Consider the following 19,281-nt stretch of genomic DNA (forward strand, 5'->3'; position numbering starts at 1 on the left):
CGTGGTTCTTGCCATGGCCTTTCCCAAAAGCCAGTGACTCGGTGTGGTTTATCCTGGCACAGCTGCTGCAAGAGGTCATGGCGATCAACAGGGGAGGTCCCAGGAAGTGGGAGAATGAGAGCCCTCTCTTCCTGTAAAGAGGCAGGAGAGTGGGAAGCATAGACAGAAGTCTAGGGAGTTTAGGGGTCAGAGGCAGAAAGCATAGGAGTAGGGGGAGTAGGTGTAAGATCCCTGGGAACGAGGGAGGGGAAAAACTGAGATTGGGGAGGTAGATAAAAGGGTGACACTGGGCCGGGCATGGGAGCTCACGCCTGTAATCCTAGCACTTTAGGAGGCTAAGGCGGGCAGATCACGAGGTCAGGAGTTCGAGACCAGCCTGGCTGACATAGTGAAACCCCATCTCTACTAAAAATACAAAAATTAGCCGGGTGTGGTGGCACATGCCTGTCCTTGGGAAGCTGAGGCAGGAGAATTGCTTGAACCTGGGAGGCGAAGGTTGCAGTGAGCCTAGACCATCCCATTGCCCTCCAGCCTGCGTGACAGAGTAAGAATCTGTCTCAAAAAAAAAAAAAAAAAAAAAAAGAGTGACACCTGCCCCATATTTTCTCTTGATTTACAGGCAGACTTTGAATTTTGCTATGTGGGCTTGGATTATCTCTTTAAACGCTAGCCAGCTACAGTCAACTCCATCTCCTGAAGTTACCATCTAACTCCTGGTTTCTGAGAACTGAGCCCTCTTTTGCCCCTCCTCCTCAAAAATTATACACGTGGGATGACCATGTCTACTAACATTCTCTCCTTTCTCTTGCAAGCCTCTTGCTAAGATCTCAACTAGCCTGGAAGATACTAGGGGCTGAAACAAAGCAGGAAAGGGCACAGAACAGAGCGGCACTCAAGATTCCAGCAGATGTCAGAGGGCTAAAGGCAGACACCACGTTCATGGCCTGAGGTAAAGGGCAGACAGAGGCAAAAATCAATGCATTTCCAAAGTAATGCATTCCACCCATATTTTCACCTAGTTTTCCCAGACTTATTAAAATTGATCTGCATCTTTGAAGGTTTTGCCCCATTCAAATTAATAAACATCTATGCTATGCCAGGCAATGGACAAGGTTTCTCTCTCTACATTTCTGCTCTGGTTCACCCACCTTGTAGTGATTAGAGAGCCCATAGAGGCAGGACCCTTGCTCTCGACAACTGCTGAAATCCCAGCTATACTGGCAATTTGCACCCAGGCAGCTCCCATTCTGCACACCCATGTCAGTCCTATTTTCTGAAGCATCTTGAATCATACAGGAGCCTGGAAATGAGATTGACGATACCCATTGTTTCATGGGAAGAAAACCCCATCCCAAAGCAGTAGGGCTATCTAGGTACCAACAGTACCAAAAGGGGAAATGAAAGTGTTTGTATAGCAGGGGTTGGGGGAGTGAGGAAATGACCAAATGTGGTAATCGGAGAACACCATACAATTCATTAACAGATATGAGGGATGGGGAAACATGAAGGGAGGAGTGGGAGTCACTACAGACTCACCAGCCTTGACTTTGCTGTTACTGGAGATGACTGAGATAAGACAACCCCGTGACGGCATGACTAAGGACGATGAGCCATGTGAGCCTTGGGGTGAGGATGGGAATTTGTTCATACATGTACATCCCTTCCTACTGCCCAGGAGAGCTCTGAGCTCATACCTGTGCCGGCCTGAGCAGCGATCCAAGGCAGCTGCAGGTAGAGAATGATGCCCCAGATGTTGAGCATACAGTAAATCCAGGGAGCAGGGTGGTAAGGGAGGGGTCACAGTCTCCAGTGTGAACCCCACCCCTTGCCCCGTTCTTCAGAGGTACTTCCCAAAAACTCCCCTGGAGCAAAAAGTTCTCGCCTGCCTAGATCCCCAGACTTAGGGAACGATGAGCGCCAATCCATTACCATGGCTCCTGTGACCCAGCTGAAGTGCATTGGGGCCTTTCTGGTTTTGGCTCCAGAATTCTCCAGATCATCTTGGGAGTGTGGCTGGGTGTGGGGTTCCTCTTGAGGTGAACATGGCGCTATTTCATGGCTGAGACAGCACATACATAACTGAGATGCCAAGACCCCTCACTAGCCAGCGTGTCTGCAACCAGGAGGACAGCTAATGGACCTGGAGGGCAGTCCCAGAGGTACATGAAGGGTGGTGGTAGCCCACATGCAGATTTTGTCCTACCTTCAGGAGTTCACTGTGGGGCCTGGGTCTTACCAAGCTGTATGGAGCCATCCCAGGACTACAGAGTTGGCATAGAACTCGTCGCAGGGTCCGGTGTCCTTGTCCTTGTAAGCAGGTGGTGAGCAGAGGCTGGCTTGGGGTATGTCTCCACCAGATTGCAGTTCCTCCAGCTCCTGGTTGGGGGTCAAGATGCTGGCCACATTGTCTTGCTCTGGGGAGACCATGAGAGGCATTAGAAATGTCTGAACTGGGAAAGAGGGTGCAGAGCCTGGACACTATCTCCCCATTTGCTGACCAGAATAACCATAAACTGCCTCTCAGTAGAACCATTTTGGGGAGTGCACCTGCTGGCTAGGCTCACCCAGGGAATGCTAGCTACTCGGAGTTGCCGAGGTACCCAGGCCACAAATGGGGAAATGGAGACAGCTCTGAAAGTAGGAGGGAGTGCTGTGCGGGTCAGCCCACTTTCCCACCCTACCCTGCCCTCCACATGAGCCCTTTCATCTGAATCACAAGGAACAGTTGTGCCTCTTTCCATTATTAAGTCTGCTGTGGAGTCAACCTTTCCAGCCTGGACCAGACATTTTATAGGCCAGGAAGTAGGAGCCCTTGGCCTGTCCTGCCTCCCCAAGAGAAGGGAGAGGAAGTGTGTCACTGCACCTTTCCCTAAATCCTTTCCGCAAGATGACATTCAAAACTGCAGCACAAAGTGATTGCACGGTTTTTAGGGGCTTTAGTTAAGCACTTGGCCTCAGGATGAGAAAGGAAGTGTTGTCTTGGAAGGAGAAGGAGTGGCTGTTACCGTCTGGCTCAAACGGAATACCTGCATGTCCATAGCCCATCTAGTCCAGGACTCTGGTCCTCACAGCATGCAGATCAAGCACACCTTCCACTGTCTGGTTCTGATCCCAGCACCAAGATAAGAGTTAGAATTCCCCAGACTTTTCCAAAGACACAGGATTGGATTTCAGGCTCTCACCCTGGACCCCACCTCTGGACAGATAGGAAGCGCTGTGCTGGGGTGAGCCACCTAGGTCCGTAGCCCTGCCCCCTGGCCCTTCACTTTCCCCACTTTTCTGCCCTCCTTGGGTACAGCTGGGCTATGTTCGCTCCTGGGTCCCAGATTTTTTGTTTTTTGAGACAGGGTTTTGCTCTGTCACCCAAGTTGGAGTGCAGTGGTGCGACCTCGGCTCACTGCAACCTCTGCCTCTTGGGCTCAAGTGATCCTCCCACCTCAGCCTCCTAAGAAGCCGGGACTGAAGTTGTGTCCCACCATGCCTGGCTAATTTTTATATTTTTTTGTAGAGATGAGGTTTCACCATGTTGCCCAGGTTGGTCTCAAACTGCTAGCCTCAAGTGACCCATCTACCTTGGCCTCCCACAGTGCTATGACTACAGTCATGAGACACTGCATCTAGCTAATTTTTGTATTTTTTGGTAGAGATAAAAAATCTGGGGTTTCATCATGTTACCCAGACTGGTTTCAAACTCCTGGGTTCAAGTGACTCACCCACCTTGGCCTCCCAAAGTGCTAGGATTACAGTCAAGAACCACCATGCCCGGCAGGGTCCCAGCTTTATCATGCACAGAAAAGTCAACAGCCAAAGCCTGGTCCAGACTCTTTGCCTGACCCTTCCAGCCCACTCTAGTGGCACAGCCCTTCTGGCCTTGGACGCATTCCACCGGATCCCCTCATTCTCCTTGGTTTTCTAATTTGCCTAGATCAGCACCCCCTATGACCCACAGGTGGAAGGGTGGGGACGTTAGTCTGGGAGGGAGCCCAGGGGATTGGGTGTCAGAGTTAGGACACCAGGTGCCAAGTGCCTAGCCAGCCAGGACCGGCTATAATTAGCCCCATGGGGCCACTGGCTGAGTGGGATGCCATGTGGGCAAGTTCCCGCTGCCACGCAGCCCCAAGCACAGCAGGCACTCAAGTGAGAGGGCAAGCGGAGTGTTGGTGTCTCCTGAGGGTGACTAAAAGGATGGGGGCAATAGGGGAGGGGTGTGGTCCTGGTTACTGGATCTTTACACGGCTTCTTGCATGTTTCACTGCACCGTGTGTACCCTATAGTTTTCCTGTATATCCCAGATACTCCAGTGTTGGGATGTGGCTTAGGGTAGGAGGAGGGTGTTGGAGCAGGGGAGAGACTGACATTTCGACTGGCTGGAGACATGGTTGCTCTGGCCTCTTTGGGTCCAGCTCTGACGCCAGGCTGTCTTGCCTCTGCTCACCCGCAGCTATCCAGCAAACCTCGGCATGAGCGTCTTGGACACCCCCCATCATCCCCCTGAGCTGGAGAGTGGCTCTCATCCCGTCCAGAAGGACTGCCTTGGACTCCCTGTGCACGCCCAGAGAACCCCCTCCTGGCCTCCTTCCCCCGACGACGAGGACCCCAGTTTGCCTTCCTTTCCTCAGGAAGAGCCTGGCTCCAGGCCCCTGGTTCCAGGGAACCTTCCCTTTCCAGCCTTGTCCCTAGAGGAAGAAGAGGAAGAGGAAGAAGATGAAGATGCGGCAGAGCCGGAGTGGCTGCGCAGCGAGGAGCATCCGAGCCAGTTTTTCGCTGAGGCCCAGCGGCTGCGGGAGCAGAGATTGTTGCTGGACGAAGAGGTGTCAGTCGCGGGGCGGGTATACGGGGTGCATCGGGTGATCCTGGCCGCCATCAGCAGCCTCTTCCGAGACAGGCTGCTGGGCGGCGGAGGTCCGCGGCCCCCCTTCAGCCTCGAGGTGTCCCCAGGGGGCTGGGAGGCCGTGCTGACCTTTGCCTATGAGGGGGTGCTGGGCCCCGCCCCGCAGGGAGATGTGCTGGCCGCAGCCGAGGCGCTGGGAGCGCCCCGGGTGAAGGCTGCTGCCCAGCGGACATGCGAGAGGGCTGGAAATGCCGGGGAATGTGTAAAGAAGCCCAGCCAGGCAGAGGAGCTGAGGGAGAACCTGCGCGGAATCGAGCTCCTCTACCGAGAGGGCGTCGGGTGTGACTTGAAACTGGAGGCAGGCGGCTGCCAGCTGCGGGGTGAGGGCCTGTGGGGCATTAAATTACTGCAGGTGCATATGCTACCGGAATGGTGTGTGCAAGCAGCAGGTGGTTTGATCCCCACCATGATGGTCGTGATCCCTGCTGCTGTCAGAATTTCCCTGGGGTGGCCTTTGGTGCCACTCCTGCCCCACTGAGAGCCGGGCATGCGCAGTCGAGTTGTTTTCTAGGCGCACTGACAAATTTAAACTGACCCTCTGTCTGACTTTTCCTGTGTCCAGTAACAAGGAAGCTCCAGCCAGCTGGCTAGAGCTAAGGGTACAATACATGGCAGTAGACAAGCAGAAAGCGGATTGACTCAAACAGAAATTAACCAAAAGCCCTTCTTGGCATCTTCCATTCAGGACACAGGAAAGCCAGGGGAACATGGTGGAAAATGCAATGTGTCCTTTCACCTTGGTGTGCTTGACACCATGGCTGACTTATGGGCCCGCAGCTAATGAGCAAGCTCTGGTACTGTTTAAGGTTACCAGGCCATGGCATTTTTTTTTTTTTTTTTTCTTTTTTTCCTGAGACAGCATCTTACTCTCACCCAGGCTGGAGTGCAGTGGCACGATCTTGGCTCAATGCAACCTACACCTCCTGGGTTCAAGCCATTCTCCTGCCTCAGCCTCCCTAGTAGCTGGGATTACAGGCACCTGCTACCATGCCTGGCTAATTTTTTTTGTATTTTTAAGTAGAGACAGGGTTTCACCAGGTTGGCCAGGCTTGTCTCGAACTCCTGACCTCAAGTGATCCACCTGTCTCAGCTGGGATTACATGCATGAGCCACTGCACCCGGACTGGTCATGGCACTTTGAAGTTAACTCTGCTCATCGCCAGGAAAGCTACGTAGGGTTGCATAAGTTGAGTATTATTCAGAGTCTACTAACATTTAGTGAGGCACTGGGTACCTGAAATTTTTACACATGACATCTCTTTTTAATTTTCACTGAAAGCTGGTAAGGTCCATGTCATTATCTATAGGTGCAGATAAGGAACATTAAATTCAGAGATGTTGACTTGGGACAACCAGGATACAAGCCTACATTACTAATCCAGTCTGCTTCCACTAGGCCATGTGGACACGTGAAAGTTTAAAATTACAAGGGATTAGTTTAGAGATGATCTAGTTGGGCTCTTACACTTTGCTGATGAAGAAATCAGAATCCAAGACTTGTCCAAAGTCACATAGCTACTGTCCACTAGAGGAGTGACTGGGAACTAAAGTGTTTCTGGGACTCCTAGAAGGAAAACTACTCCAAAAGTCTTTATTTTCATTTATGATAGCACTAGATGGAGAGGGAATTTAAATGTTTCATAATCATAAAATTCTCACTAGACTTTTGAATTTAAGCATACTCATATCACTGCTTTTATTTCCCTAGGAAATATTCCTACTTAATGGTTGGGAATCTGTCACTTAAAATCCTGGGGAATAGTAATGAGTGAGAGGTGAATACAAGTGGTTGTGAGCCTTTCAGGGTTGACTCTGAACTATAGGTTGATTGATGATATGGGAGCTGAGATGGTTTAGCTTGTTTTGAGGAATGCAGATTTTCTCAGACAATATATATTTGAGATCTGTCATTGATGTTTACTGGTTGGGAAGCACCAGGCCACTACCTACTGCTTAAAAGACAGTGGAAAGTCATATGAACAACACCTGCCCTTTGGGAGAGGCACGCATGCCTCAGTTGGTCAAAGCAGCATGGAGTTCTTAAACAGCTTGGCCCTCTGTGACCTGCCTAAAAGGACTTCTAGCAGCATTACCCCCCACCTTTTTGTTATGAAGCATTTTACAAAGCAAAAAATATTAAGATGAACATTCAAACACCCATCACCCAGATTTAACAATTAATATTTTACTATATTTATTTCATCTGTTAATTTTATTTTTTGCTGAAGTTTAAAGAAAATTTATGACATTTTACTCATAAGTATTTGGGTATGTATCTTTTTAAAACAGGACAATTCTGTGGGACTAGGTGTGAAAGGAAAAAAATAAAGAGGACATCTTCTCATAACCAGAATACCTTTATCTTGCACGACGAAATTAATAGTAATTTCTTTCCTTTTTTTTTTTTTTTTTTTTTTTTTTTTTTTGAGATGGAGTCTTGCTCTGTCGCCCAGGCTGGTGTACAATGGCATGATCTTGGCTCACTGCAACCTCCATCTCTCAGATTCAAGTGATTCTCCTGCCTCAGCCTCCCGAGTAACTGGGATTACAGGCATGCACCACCACGCCCAGCTAATATTTGTATTTTTAGTAGAGATGGGATTTCACCATGTTGGCTGGTCTGGTCTCGAACTCCTGACCTCATGTGATCCACCTGCCTCAACCTCCCAAAGTGCTGGGTTTACAGGCATGAACCACTGTGCCTGGCCAGTAATTTCTTAATATCACCTAGTCCACATTTATATTTTCCCGATTGTCCAAAAAACATTTTTTAAATTGAGTTTGTTCAACCCAGGAATTAATCAAGGACTATGCTATTTTCAGTTGCATGTCTCTTAAGCTTCCTTTAATCTAGTACAGTCCTCCCTCCCCCTTTTTATTTATTACTTTATATATTGATTGGTAAAGACAATAACGTGTAAGATTGGTTATCCTGGGCCGGGCGCGGTAGCTCATGCCTATAATCCCAGCACTTTGGGAGGCCGAGGCAGGCAGATCACTTGAGGCCAGGAGTTCAAGATTAGCCTGTCCAACATGGCGAAACGCTGTCTCTACTAAAAATACAAAAATTAGCCAGGTATGGTAGCATGTGCCTGTAGTCCCAGCTAATCCGGAGGCTGAGGCACGAGAATCACTTGAACCTGGTGGGTGGAGGTTGCAGTGAGCCGAGATTGCACCACTGCACACCAGGCAGGGTGACAGAGTAAGACCCTGTCTAAAAAAAAAAAAAAAAAGAAAAAAGAAGATTGGTTATTTTATAAAATGCTCCATTTTCTTGATTTGTATGGTTTTTCCCCTCATGGTTTTGTCTAAATTGTTCCTTTAGCCTTTCAACTTCCTATAAACTTGACTTTAGATCTAAAGAGTTGAACAGATTCAAGTTAAATATTTTGGCCAGAATAATCCATAGGTGATGCTGAGTATGAGGTTTAATTGTTTAACAGCATAGGTTAATAGGACAGTTTCATTGTCATGAGGACCATGTAGATAACCAAGGTACTGGTACACAAGCATGCTTATTGCAGCCTGACAACAGTGACAGTGGATGGAGATGATCTGCCCAGACAGCCACTGCATGGAAATGAAAAATAAATCACATGCTTTCTCTAGGACTCATCTCAGTTTCCATATTTCATTTATTTATTTATTTATTTATTTATTTATTTATTTATTTATTTAGAGATGGAGTCTCGCTCTCTCACCCAGGCTGGAGTGCAGTGGTGCAATCTCAGCTCATTGCAACCCTCGCCTCCCAGGTTCAAGCGATTCTCCTGCCTCAGCCTCCAAGTAGCTGGGATTACAGACACCTGCCATCATGCTCAGCTAATGTTTGTATTTTTGATAGAGATGGAGTTTCACCATGTTGGCCAGGCTGGCCTTGAACTCCTGACCTCAAGTAATCCACCCACCTCAGCCTCCCAAAGTGCTGGGATTACAGGCATGTGCCCCCACGCCCAACCAGTTTCCTTATTTTAAAGGGAATAATTGAATTATATTATTTTGAAGGTCTCAAGTTTCAGATCTCGTGATTCTATAAATTATACCAAGAACAGGAGAGGGTTATGCAGAGAAAAGCTGGAACACGTGGAAAACATTAAACACTAAATCTTAGGCAAGAGGAGACAGCAATCTGATGAGGTTGGACTACGGCCATTCCCGAGTGGTGCCACTTTCCCAGCAAAATCTAACAGAATGGCTTACAGTTTTGGCTCTTGAAATTGTAAAGAATTTTATTTTGTGCACAACATAGACAGACCTATATAAGTTGCATGTTGGTCTTTTCCATTTATTTTGTGCCCCTCTTAGCAAATGCTTTCTTCTCAACCTGATTCATCAAGACTCTTTTTCTAACTGATCTGACCAAAAAGACTAAAGCAATGTTTATCAAAGTGTCTTCAGACCACTAACATGAGAATCACATACGGTTACTTGAAGTGTTAAAATACAAATTTCTAGGGTCTCCATCCAGAACCGTTGAATCAGAATCTCTGGGAGTGAGCCACTGAAGCCCACATTTTAACAACTACCCCATGGTATTCTGATGCACACCACAGTTTGGCCTGTAGCAGTGGGTGGCTTGGAGGGCCAAAGTTGGAGGTATCAAGTTGGGGTAGTGCCTATCGGTCTTGCAACCCTCTCAGTCCTCCTCTATTTCTTCTCCCCTCCTACAGTGCACCGAGCCGCCCTGGCTTGTGGCAGTGAGTTCTTTGGGGCCATGCTCCTGAGCGGAATGAGGGAATCCCAGGGCACAGAGGTATCTCTGCGGACCATCTCCACCCAGGACCTGCGACTTCTCGTCTCTTTTGCTTACTCTGGAGTTGTGCGGGCAAGGTGGCCAGGACTACTGAGAGCTGCCCAGGCTGCTTTGCAGTACCAGAGCTCTTCCTGTCTGGATTTGTGTCAGAAAGGCTTGGCACAGGGCCTCAGCCCTGCCCGTTGCCTGGCCCTGTTCCCCATGGCTGAAGCCCCTGGGTTGGAGAGGCTCTGGAGCAAAGCCCGTCACTACCTCCTCACCCACCTGCCTGCTGTAGCCTTGTGTCCTGCTTTCCCTTCTTTACCAGCTGCCTGCTTGGCTGAGCTCCTGGATAGTGATGAGCTTCATGTGCAGGAGGAGTTTGAGGCCTTTGTGGCTGCACGGTGTTGGCTAGCTGCCAACCCTGAGACCCAGGAGTCAGAGGCCAAGGCCCTGCTGCAATGCGTCCGCTTTGGCCGCATGTCCACCAGGGAGTTGCGGAGGGTACGGGCAGCCGGGCTACCTCCACCCCTGACCCGGGATCTGTTGCACCAGCTGATGGTAGAGGCTGATGTTCCAGGCCAAGAGAGACGGAGGGAGCCTGACCGGGCACTGGTAGTGATTGGCGGGGATGGGCTCAGACCAGACATGGCCCTAAGACAACCATCCCAAGCAGTGTGGTGGGTCCGGGCCTTCCGCTGTGGTGTGGGACTGGTACGAACTGTTGAGTGGGGGCAGTTGCCTGCCCTGCCTGCCCCAGGACGCTTCCGGCATGGGGCTGCGAGCCTGGCAGGAAGTGAACTCTATGTGTGTGGGGGACAAGATTTCTACAGTCACTCCAACACCCTGGCTTCAACTCTCAGGTACAAGCTTCAAGAGTGGGTAGGGTGTGGCAGGCCCTAAGGTGGGCAGGGAGAGAAATTGCTGGCCTAGCCAACCACAGATGCCCAGATTCACTCTTCCACTCTCTTGTTCCACTGTGTCCAGGTGGGAGCCCAGTCAAGAGGACTGGGAGGAGATGGCTCCTTTGTCCCAGGCTCGAAGCCTTTTCCCGTTGGTGGCACTGGATGGACAACTTTATGCCCTGGGTGGAAGACACAATGGTGTTGCCCTGGACTCTGTGGAGGCCTACAACCCTGAGCTCGACATCTGGAGGTGAGCAGGCAAGGGGGCATCTGGGAGAGATTAGGAGACCTGGACTAGAAGGAGAGTCGAAGATGCTAGTTGCCTTATCTTGTGTCCTGTTCTCCCTTAGGCCAGCACCTGCACTTCCAGCACCGTGTTTTGCCCACGCAGCTGCGATTTTGGAGGGCCAATTGTATGTGAGCGGTGGCTGTGGTGGGACTGGCCAATACCTGGCCTCATTCCTGCACTATGACCCCAAACTTGAGAAGCCAGGGACATTTCTGAGCCCTATGGGGGTACCTCGGGCTGGCCATGTCATGGCTGCATTGGGTGGGCGGGTATATGTGGCAGGTGGGCTGGGTGAGACTGGGGACCTGCTAAGCTTTGAGGCCTATGAACTAAGGACTGATAGCTGGACTCACCTGGCACCCCTACCCTCCCCGCATGTGGGAGCTGCAGGTGCTGTGCTGCAGGGAGAGCTACTGGTGCTGGGGGGCTACAGTCACCGTACTTACGCCCTCTCCCACCTTATCCATGCCTACTGTCCTGGCCTGGGCCGATGGCTTTGCCTGGGAACTCTGCCAAGGCCTCGGGCTGAGATGCCTGCCTGCATCCTGACACTGCCCACTGTGCAGCACATAGCTGTGGTTCCCACCCCACACCAAACCAAACCTGCTGGGTGAAGAGGGAGCAACAGTGTATGGGGAGAGGAAGGCATAAGAAATAGCCTGAGAGAAGGACAGAGATTGTGGGGAGAGAAAAGAGAAGGCTTTCTTCTTGATAGTATTTTATTCTCACACTGTGCGTTGTAAACTGCTTTTGTACATATGATCGCCATTGAGGAAATGGTGGTTCCAGAACTCCTGGGGAACACATATAGGGGAAGGTGAGGCAGCTGAATAGCCAGGTAAGGAAAGGAGACTTGGGAGCAACTCCACAAGGCTTAGGGATTCTTAGGGAAAGTGTATCTGGTTTGAAAGAGAGTTAAGAAGTTTCAGTAGGCTCACGCCCGTAATCCCAGCACTTTGGGAGGCCGAGGCGAGCGGATCACAAGGTCAGGAGATCGAGACCATGGTGAAACCCCGTCTTTACTAAAAATACAAAAAATTAGCCGGGCGTGGTGGCGGGCGCCTGTAGTCCCAGCTACTCGGGAGGCTGAGGCAGGAGAATGGCGTGAACCCAGAAGACGGAGCTTGCAGTGAGCCGAGATCGTGCCACTGCACTCCAGCCTGGGCGACAGAGCGAGACTCCGTCTCAAAAAAAAAAAAAGAAGCTTCAGTAGCCAAAGTGTAGAGACCACGGGAAGACAGTTGGAAAAATGGTTCTGACCCATTGGTCAAGGGAAAAATGTAGAATGGCCATCCATGAAAGAGTTTGAGGAGTGTGGGAGGAAGGACTGTAAATTGTTCAGCCTTTTTTTTTTTTTTTTGCCCGGGACTTGCTCCTTTCTCCTCTCCCATCCCTGGGATGCCTAAACCTTCTTAACAATATTCTTTCTCAGGTAATTTTGTAGGCCTGGTCTAGCATTTCCCAGCTGAGACACCACAGGCTGCCCCTGAGAACCTCTTGGTTTCCTTCTGAGGCAGAAGTTCCCACATAGACATGCACAGCACAGGGGCCTGAGAGGCCTGACGGGGACCCCTAGGGCCACGCGGCAGGAGTGTTGTGTGGGGAAGATGGTGGGGGCAGAGGCCAAGGAGGGAGAGGCCCACAGTGGAAAAACAGATGATCTGAGGTTTAAGGAGATGGGATGGAAGAAGTCAGAAGGCTGTCTGGCTTCTTTCTTTCCCTTTGGGCAAACTGAGGAATCAGGAGTGAAAATTAGACCGTTGTTGCCTGAGGTCTCACATGGTGAGAGGATGTGGTAGACAGAAGAGTGAGAAGCAGACATGACTTAGAAAAGCCATTTCCCCCTTTCAGTCCCTTTCCCCCAGGGTTATTTTTAAATCCATTTCCCTTTTTCTCGGCCAGGGAAAGTAGTCAGGTGCTTCCTCTTTCTCTATTCCCCCATCCTGCTCTCCCCACTGCCCCTCTTTTTTATTTTTCTTTCTCTTCTTTCTCCCTCACACAGTTATGAATTACCTACTTGGTGGCAGGCACTGTAGAAGGCACCAAGGATACAGAGGTCAGAGAACTGTGACCAGCAGATAGACGTTAACAAACACAAGTTTTGAGTAGACTTAGACATATGGACAAGTCTTAGATGTATGCGCAAGTCTTGTGAAAGCCCATAGGATGAAGCAGTGAACACTGCCCAGGAAGGCTTCTGTTAGGGAAGGTGTCATCCAATGGGTATATTTTGAACCAGATCTTAAAGGCTGCCTAGAGTCTCACCCACTAGAGAAGGGGGAATACATTTGAAACAGAAAGAAGTGGGGCATGCCATGCCCTGTTTCTCCATAGCAAAGGGGAAGTGGGTATTCCAGAGGTTCTCCAGATAATCCTGTTGCTCTTGCCACCTACCCTCTTCTCTGGAGCCTTCCTGGGGATAATGGCTTTCACTTAATGATTGTATATTCCCACCCTCTACAACTCATTTCTGTCCTTCCTGTCTGCTCTTTCCATTTCTGCTGACTGGACAGCTGAGAGCAAAAAAGGGTCAGTGTGTGTGTGTGTGTGTGTGTGTGTGTGTGTGTGTGTGTGTAGGTCAATTTTCTTTTTCTTTTTTTTTTTTTTGAGATGGAGTTTCACTCTGTTGCCCAGGCTGGAGTGCAATGGCATAATCTCAGCTCACTGCAACCTCCGCCTCCTGAGTTCAAGTGATTCTCCTGCCTCAGTGTCCCTGAGTAGCTGGGATTACAGCTATTACATCTGACTAATTTTGTATTTTTAGTAGAGATGGGGTTTCTCCATGTTGGTCAGGCTGGTCTTGAACTCCCGACCTCAGGTGATCCACCCACCTCAGGTGATCCACCCACCTCGGTCTCCCAAAGTGCTGGGATTACAGGTGTGAGCCACAGTGCCCGGCCTGTGTAGATCAGTTTTCTATTACCATTGTTTATTAAGATTTTCATGTTTCTAAGGGTGATGATGAAGTCTCCCTTGCACCCTTCTTCATTCTGGCCCCAGAAGTACTTGGCATGTATTTTATTTATTTATTTTTAGATTTCGTTATTTTAGTAAGGTTTTCTCTGTACCTCTAATTAAGATAGACTAGGAATGTAATTGAAAATGAGAAGGGGTAAGTAGGACATATAAGAGATAAGAGAAGGAAGAATAAAGAAAGGGAAGAAGGAAATTGAAGGAGATGAGAAGCTATAAAAATTGGATGAACTTCTATGAACATTTTTTGTGATTTGTATCCAAAGACAGGCTTAAATAAAGACTTCATAGTGACTGAATCTTTCTTATCTGAGTTTCTCTACTATAAAAAGCATTCAAAATAAAATTCCCTGTAATCTGCCTTCTAGGTCTACCACATGATTGAAATCATCTCCCTCCACTGTTACTGTGACCTGCTTCTTACCAAATCTAACAATCTGTGGCCATCTTCATTCTCTTTCATCTTTCTGCAGGAACTGATTGGCTTGAAAACTGGCTCTTACCCTAAAAGTTTCTCTTCTCCTGGCTTTAGAGATAGCACACTGTCCTGGATGGACCTTCTCGTATTTCTCCAATCCAAAATCCAGTAAGCCAGATCAAAGTGTCCAAGGGGGTGTGGCTTCGTCTCTAGTGGAGCTGATAGCCAAGGATCCACAGGTATGTGGATGTAGGTGGTTCATTGCAGAAAGTTCTGACTTTCATTATTTATCTTTAAAATTGAGGGTAGAGTGAGGAGAGAGGAGATCTCTGACTTGAAGGAGGACCCTGTTCAATAGTCCATTTGTCAGTGAGAAGGGACTGAATATAGGCAAGGTAACAGCCTGGGGCCTCAGCCAGGCAGACTAAGAATAAAATAATATCAGGGTAACATTTCAACCCCAGAAGGGAAGTGGAGTGAGAAGTAGGAACTGGGATAGAAACCATGTATACAGATTGGGCAACCATGGTGGGGACCTGGCAAGGCTAGTTTGATGACTGTAGAGGCCTGGGATTCTTACCTTTGGTGAATCAGAAAATAAGCCAACGTGTTCTAGATGCTCTCTAATAGCTCCCTCAACACTCTTCCCTCAACCCCCTTTGTTGGTGAGGGTGAAATTTTTGATATGTCTCTTATCTTTTCAAGGTTGACTCAGGTACTGGGTAGGACTGGACATACAGGTTAATGTTTAGTACAAGTAAGTGTGTGGGATTCTATGTATCACTTGTCTCCTGTGCCTAGTCCTAGGCTGCTTACGTTCTTCCTTTCCTTTGCTTTAAGCTCCCTGTCGGGAAGCTCACCTCTCCTCTATCTCCAACCTTGATGGTTCACCTGGGTTCTAGTTTGTTTTTTTTCAGTGATTCTCACCTCCATTTAGACGTACCAGCATCATTAGTTCAGATTCGTTATGTTTTATTCGCACTATCATTTCCCCTGTTTCCTGGACCTGAAGCTTTGGAATCATCTTGAGCTTATTCTCCCTTATCTTTTTTTCTTCACTTGACTCATCATGTAATACTGGACTACTGAAATAAAAACCGACTTAGTGTCTTCTCCCAATCTTTTCTATGTTGAATATAATATATATGGAAATTTTTTAGCCAGGTGTGGTGACACACACCTGTAATCCTAGCTACTTGGGAGGCTGAGGCACAAGAATTGTTTGAACCTGGGAGACGTAGGTTGCAGTGAGCTGAGATCGCACCACTGCACTCCAGCCTGGGTGATAGAGTGAGACTCTGTCTCAAATTTAATAATAATAATAATAATAATAATAATGATATATGGAAATTTGATAGCAAGGAAGATTTAAAAAAATAGAAGAGTAAATTTATATGAAAATTTCACTAGCTGTGAAACCAAAAATTACTACTTACCCAGACAGACACTCTGGGTTGTAGCAGCAACAATGTCCAATCAAAAGAATGAAAAACTGCCAGGCACTGTGCTACATGCCCATAGTTCCAGTTGCTCAGAGGGCTGAGGTGAGAGGATCACTTGAGCTCAGGAGTTCGAGTCCAGCCTGGATCACATAGTGAGACCCCTATCTCAAAAAAAAAAAAAAAAAAAAAAAAAAAAAAGGATTAAAGGAAAAATTGCATAGAAAGATTATTTAATAGAATTATAGAATGGAGAGGTTTCAGAAATCATGTAATTCAAACCTTTTGTTACACAGCTTAGGAAATAAAGGTATGTGGTACAGAGTCTAGATAATGAAGAGGAAGGCTTTTCATGAAACTAGTCTCTCATATACATTAGGACCAACAGGCAGGCTAAGACAAACATCGCAGGTGAGGTCTGTAGACAGGACAGTCACAATTACTCTTTCAGGATCACAGACTATATTCTAAATCCTGTCTAGCCCTTGAGATCAAGAAGCCCTAAGTGAAAAGGTGTGAATTTATCACAGCTCCTGGTAAAACACCTACCAAAAAATTTATAGATGGACAGGTACTTACGTGTATATACATACATACCTTTATATCATTAGTGGTGAGATTATAGTCTTTTTTCTCTGAGAGAGAAATGATCATGGTATTATTACTATAGCTGATTCAGAATATAATAATCTATATTTCCTATTTGATATGTTTTCAATCTGAGTCCCTGCACATATCTCATGTCCAATTGTAATCCCCAGTGTCAGAGGTAGGGCCTGGTGGGAGGTCATGGGTCATGGGAGTGGTTTCCATGAAGGGTTGAGCCCCATTCCCTTGGTGGTGTTCTTCTGGTAGTGAGTTTTCGTGAGATCTTGTTGTTTAGAAGTGTGCAGCACCTCCCGCCTTGCTCTCTTTCTTACTCCTGCTCCTGCCGTGTAAGACATTTCACGCCTCCTTTGCCTTCTGCCATAATTGGAAACTTCCTGAGGCCTCAGGCCTCCCCAGAAGCAGATGCTGCCATGCTTCCCGTATAGGCTGCAGAACCACGAGCCAATTAAACCTCTTTTCTTTATAAATTACCCAGTCCCTGGTATTTCTTTATAGTAATGTGAGCACAAACACAGTATTAGAAGAATGACAAAAAAAAAAAAAAAAAAAAAAAGAAGAAGAAAGCATAGCCTTGAAAGTGTACTGAGCTAGATTCAGTAACTTGGCTTCAAGTTTCAATTCAATTGTTGCTTTGGTAATGATGAGTAAGTCCTTTAACCAGTTCGAATTCCAAGTTTTACCCCATAAAATAAGCACCATGACGGTATTGTAAACACCACAGTGTTATTATAGCTCATGAACCCCAGAGTTTGGGATAGTCCTAAGGACCTCTAGGCACATTTGGAAAAGTGTGCCTTGGTAATCTATAAATCAAGGTCCTAGGACACATCCTTTTAGATCAGAGAGCTAAATGATGCCAAATAAGGAGGCCAGTGTACTGTAGTGACAGGCTCCTGAGACCATGAGTACCGTACAGAAGGTTATCAGCTACTCCAGCCTGATGTACTCCTGAGACAGGGAAGCAGATTCATCTGGATTCCAACTGAGGCCAAGGCATATAGTTAGAGAGCTATGTATCAGTTAGTTGGTGTTTTGTTTTGTTTTGTTTTGTTTGAGACAGAGTCTTGCTCTGTCTCCCAGGCTGGAGTGCCGTGGCTCTGTCTGTGCTCACTGCAACCTCCACCTGCCAGGTTCAAGTGATTCTCCTACCTCAGCCTCCCGAGTAGCTGGGATTATAGGCACATGCCTGGCTAATCTTTGTATTTTTAGTAGAGACAGGGTTTCACCGTGTTGCCCAGGCTGGTCTTGAACTCCTGACCTCAAGTGATCCGCCCACCTCAGCCTCCCAAAGTACTGGGATTACAGGAGTGAGCCACCACGCCCGGCCTATATATCAGTTTGACTAATTGCCAGGTAGACAATCTAAACCCCAATACAGACTTTTCAAGCAAACTGTCACAGATGAAAGCCAACTTTTTCATTACAGAGTAAGAACTGCTTGTTTTATTTTTTATTTTTTTGAGACAGAGTCTCCCTCTGTCGCCCAGGATGGAATGCAGTGGTGCGATCTCAGCTCACTGCAACCTCTGCCTCCCGGATTCAAGTGATTCTCCTGCCTCAGCCTCCAGAGTACCTGGGATTACAGGAGTCCGCCACTATGCCTGGCTAATTTTTGTATTTTTAGTAGAGATGGGATTTTACCATCTTGTCCAAGCCAGTCTTGAACTCCTGACCTCAGGTGATCCACCTGCCTCAGCCTCCCAAAGTGCTGGGATTACAGATGTGAACCACTGTGCCCAGCCTAGAACTGCTTGTTTTAGATGATAGTTATTGTTTGTGCTAGCTATATGCCAGGTGGTATGCTAAGTGTTCTACATATATTATCTAATTTGAATGACAATACAGCTCATAAAAGGTGGGTGCTATTATTATTCCCACTTTATAGATGAGAAAACTAGAAGATTAGAGGAGTTAACCCACCCAAACTCACACAAGAGTTTGTAAATGTTGAGAATGTATTTAAACTGGTAGAAGGACTTTTTTATGCCCCTCTCTGATGTAGCTCCATCTCCACTTGAGTGGCAAGCTTTAGCCACGCAACTCATACATGGGCTTTACAAGTGGGAGCAATGAGTGAGTATAAGTGCCACTGGAGGTTTGGAGACATGGTCTTGAAAAAGTAACATCCAATTGCTGTAATGCAAGTAGCTGTGAATTTAAAAGACGCTCAGCCAGAGCAAGGGATAGTGGGTTTTTCCTTCCAACAGTTTTTTTCACTTATTAGGATGTATTGAGCTGGAGATTGTTATGAAAATGAGACAGGAGGTGAGACTTTTCAAATGGAGAACCTAACCTGGCCCCTTTGCCACATCAGCATCATGTGATCTTACTGCAGACTCAAGGACCACTCTCTGGCCCCATTGAGGCTTGATGAGATTATTAACCTTATTTTCTTCTACAGCTTAGGTCACACTGCTAGTCAGTAGCAGAGGAGGATTTAAACGTTGATCCATTGGACCAGGTGTGGTGGCACATGTTTCAAGACCCTTGTCTCAAAAAATAAAAATAAAAAAATAAAAAATAAACACAGATCTGTTGGACTCCAGAATGCATGTTTAAACAACTGTATTTAATATATAATATATTATCTGGCCTGGTATGGTGGCTCACTCCTGTAACCCCAGCACTTTAGGAGGCAGAGGCGGGCAGATCACCTGAGGTCAGGAGTTCAAGGCCAGCCAGGACAACATGGTGAAACCCTGTCTCTACTAAAAAGACAAAAAATTAGCCAACCGTGGTGGCAGGTGCCTGTAATCCCAGCTACTCGGGAGGCTGAGGCAGGAGAATTGCTTGAACCCGGGAGGCAGAGGTTGCAGTGAGCAGAGATCATGCCACTGCACTCTAGCCTGGGCAACAAAAGCGAAATTCCATCTCAAAAAAAAAAAAATTTTATATATATATATATATATATATATAAAAATCTGTCTTCACCCATATCTTGTATTGCAGCCAAGTATTCCAGTTCTTCCTTAAGTATTTGAATTCCCATATTTTTTACATTCTTCCTACAAGGCATTAAAATGTT

The 19,281-nt window shown here is 47.4% G+C and overlaps 1 protein-coding gene across 1 annotated transcript; it reads left to right on the top strand.

The window, feature by feature from the left end:
* The first annotated feature begins 4,003 nt into the window (after positions 1-4,003).
* Positions 4,004-15,411, top strand: KLHL33 (kelch like family member 33). The gene is made up of 4 exons (XM_007990649.3): positions 4,004-5,211; positions 9,562-10,486; positions 10,611-10,778; positions 10,879-15,411. The coding sequence occupies exons 1-4, from the start codon at positions 4,461-4,463 to the stop codon at positions 11,429-11,431; spliced, it is 2,397 nt and encodes a 798-aa protein (XP_007988840.1). The 5' UTR covers positions 4,004-4,460; the 3' UTR covers positions 11,432-15,411.
* Positions 15,412-19,281: the final 3,870 nt, after the last annotated feature.

The sequence above is a fragment of the Chlorocebus sabaeus genome, chromosome 29 (assembly GCF_047675955.1).
Source record: "Chlorocebus sabaeus isolate Y175 chromosome 29, mChlSab1.0.hap1, whole genome shotgun sequence".
Lineage (NCBI taxonomy): Eukaryota > Metazoa > Chordata > Mammalia > Primates > Cercopithecidae > Chlorocebus > Chlorocebus sabaeus.

Coding starts and splice junctions, on each gene's coding strand:
- KLHL33 (XM_007990649.3), top strand. CDS start 4,461: ATGAGCGTCTTGGACACCCCCCATCATCCCCCTGAGCTGGAGAGTGGC. Junction 5,212..9,561: donor AGGCGGCTGCCAGCTGCGGG/GTGAGGGCCTGT, acceptor CCCCTCCTACAG/TGCACCGAGCCGCCCTGGCT. Junction 10,779..10,878: donor CCTGAGCTCGACATCTGGAG/GTGAGCAGGCAA, acceptor GTTCTCCCTTAG/GCCAGCACCTGCACTTCCAG.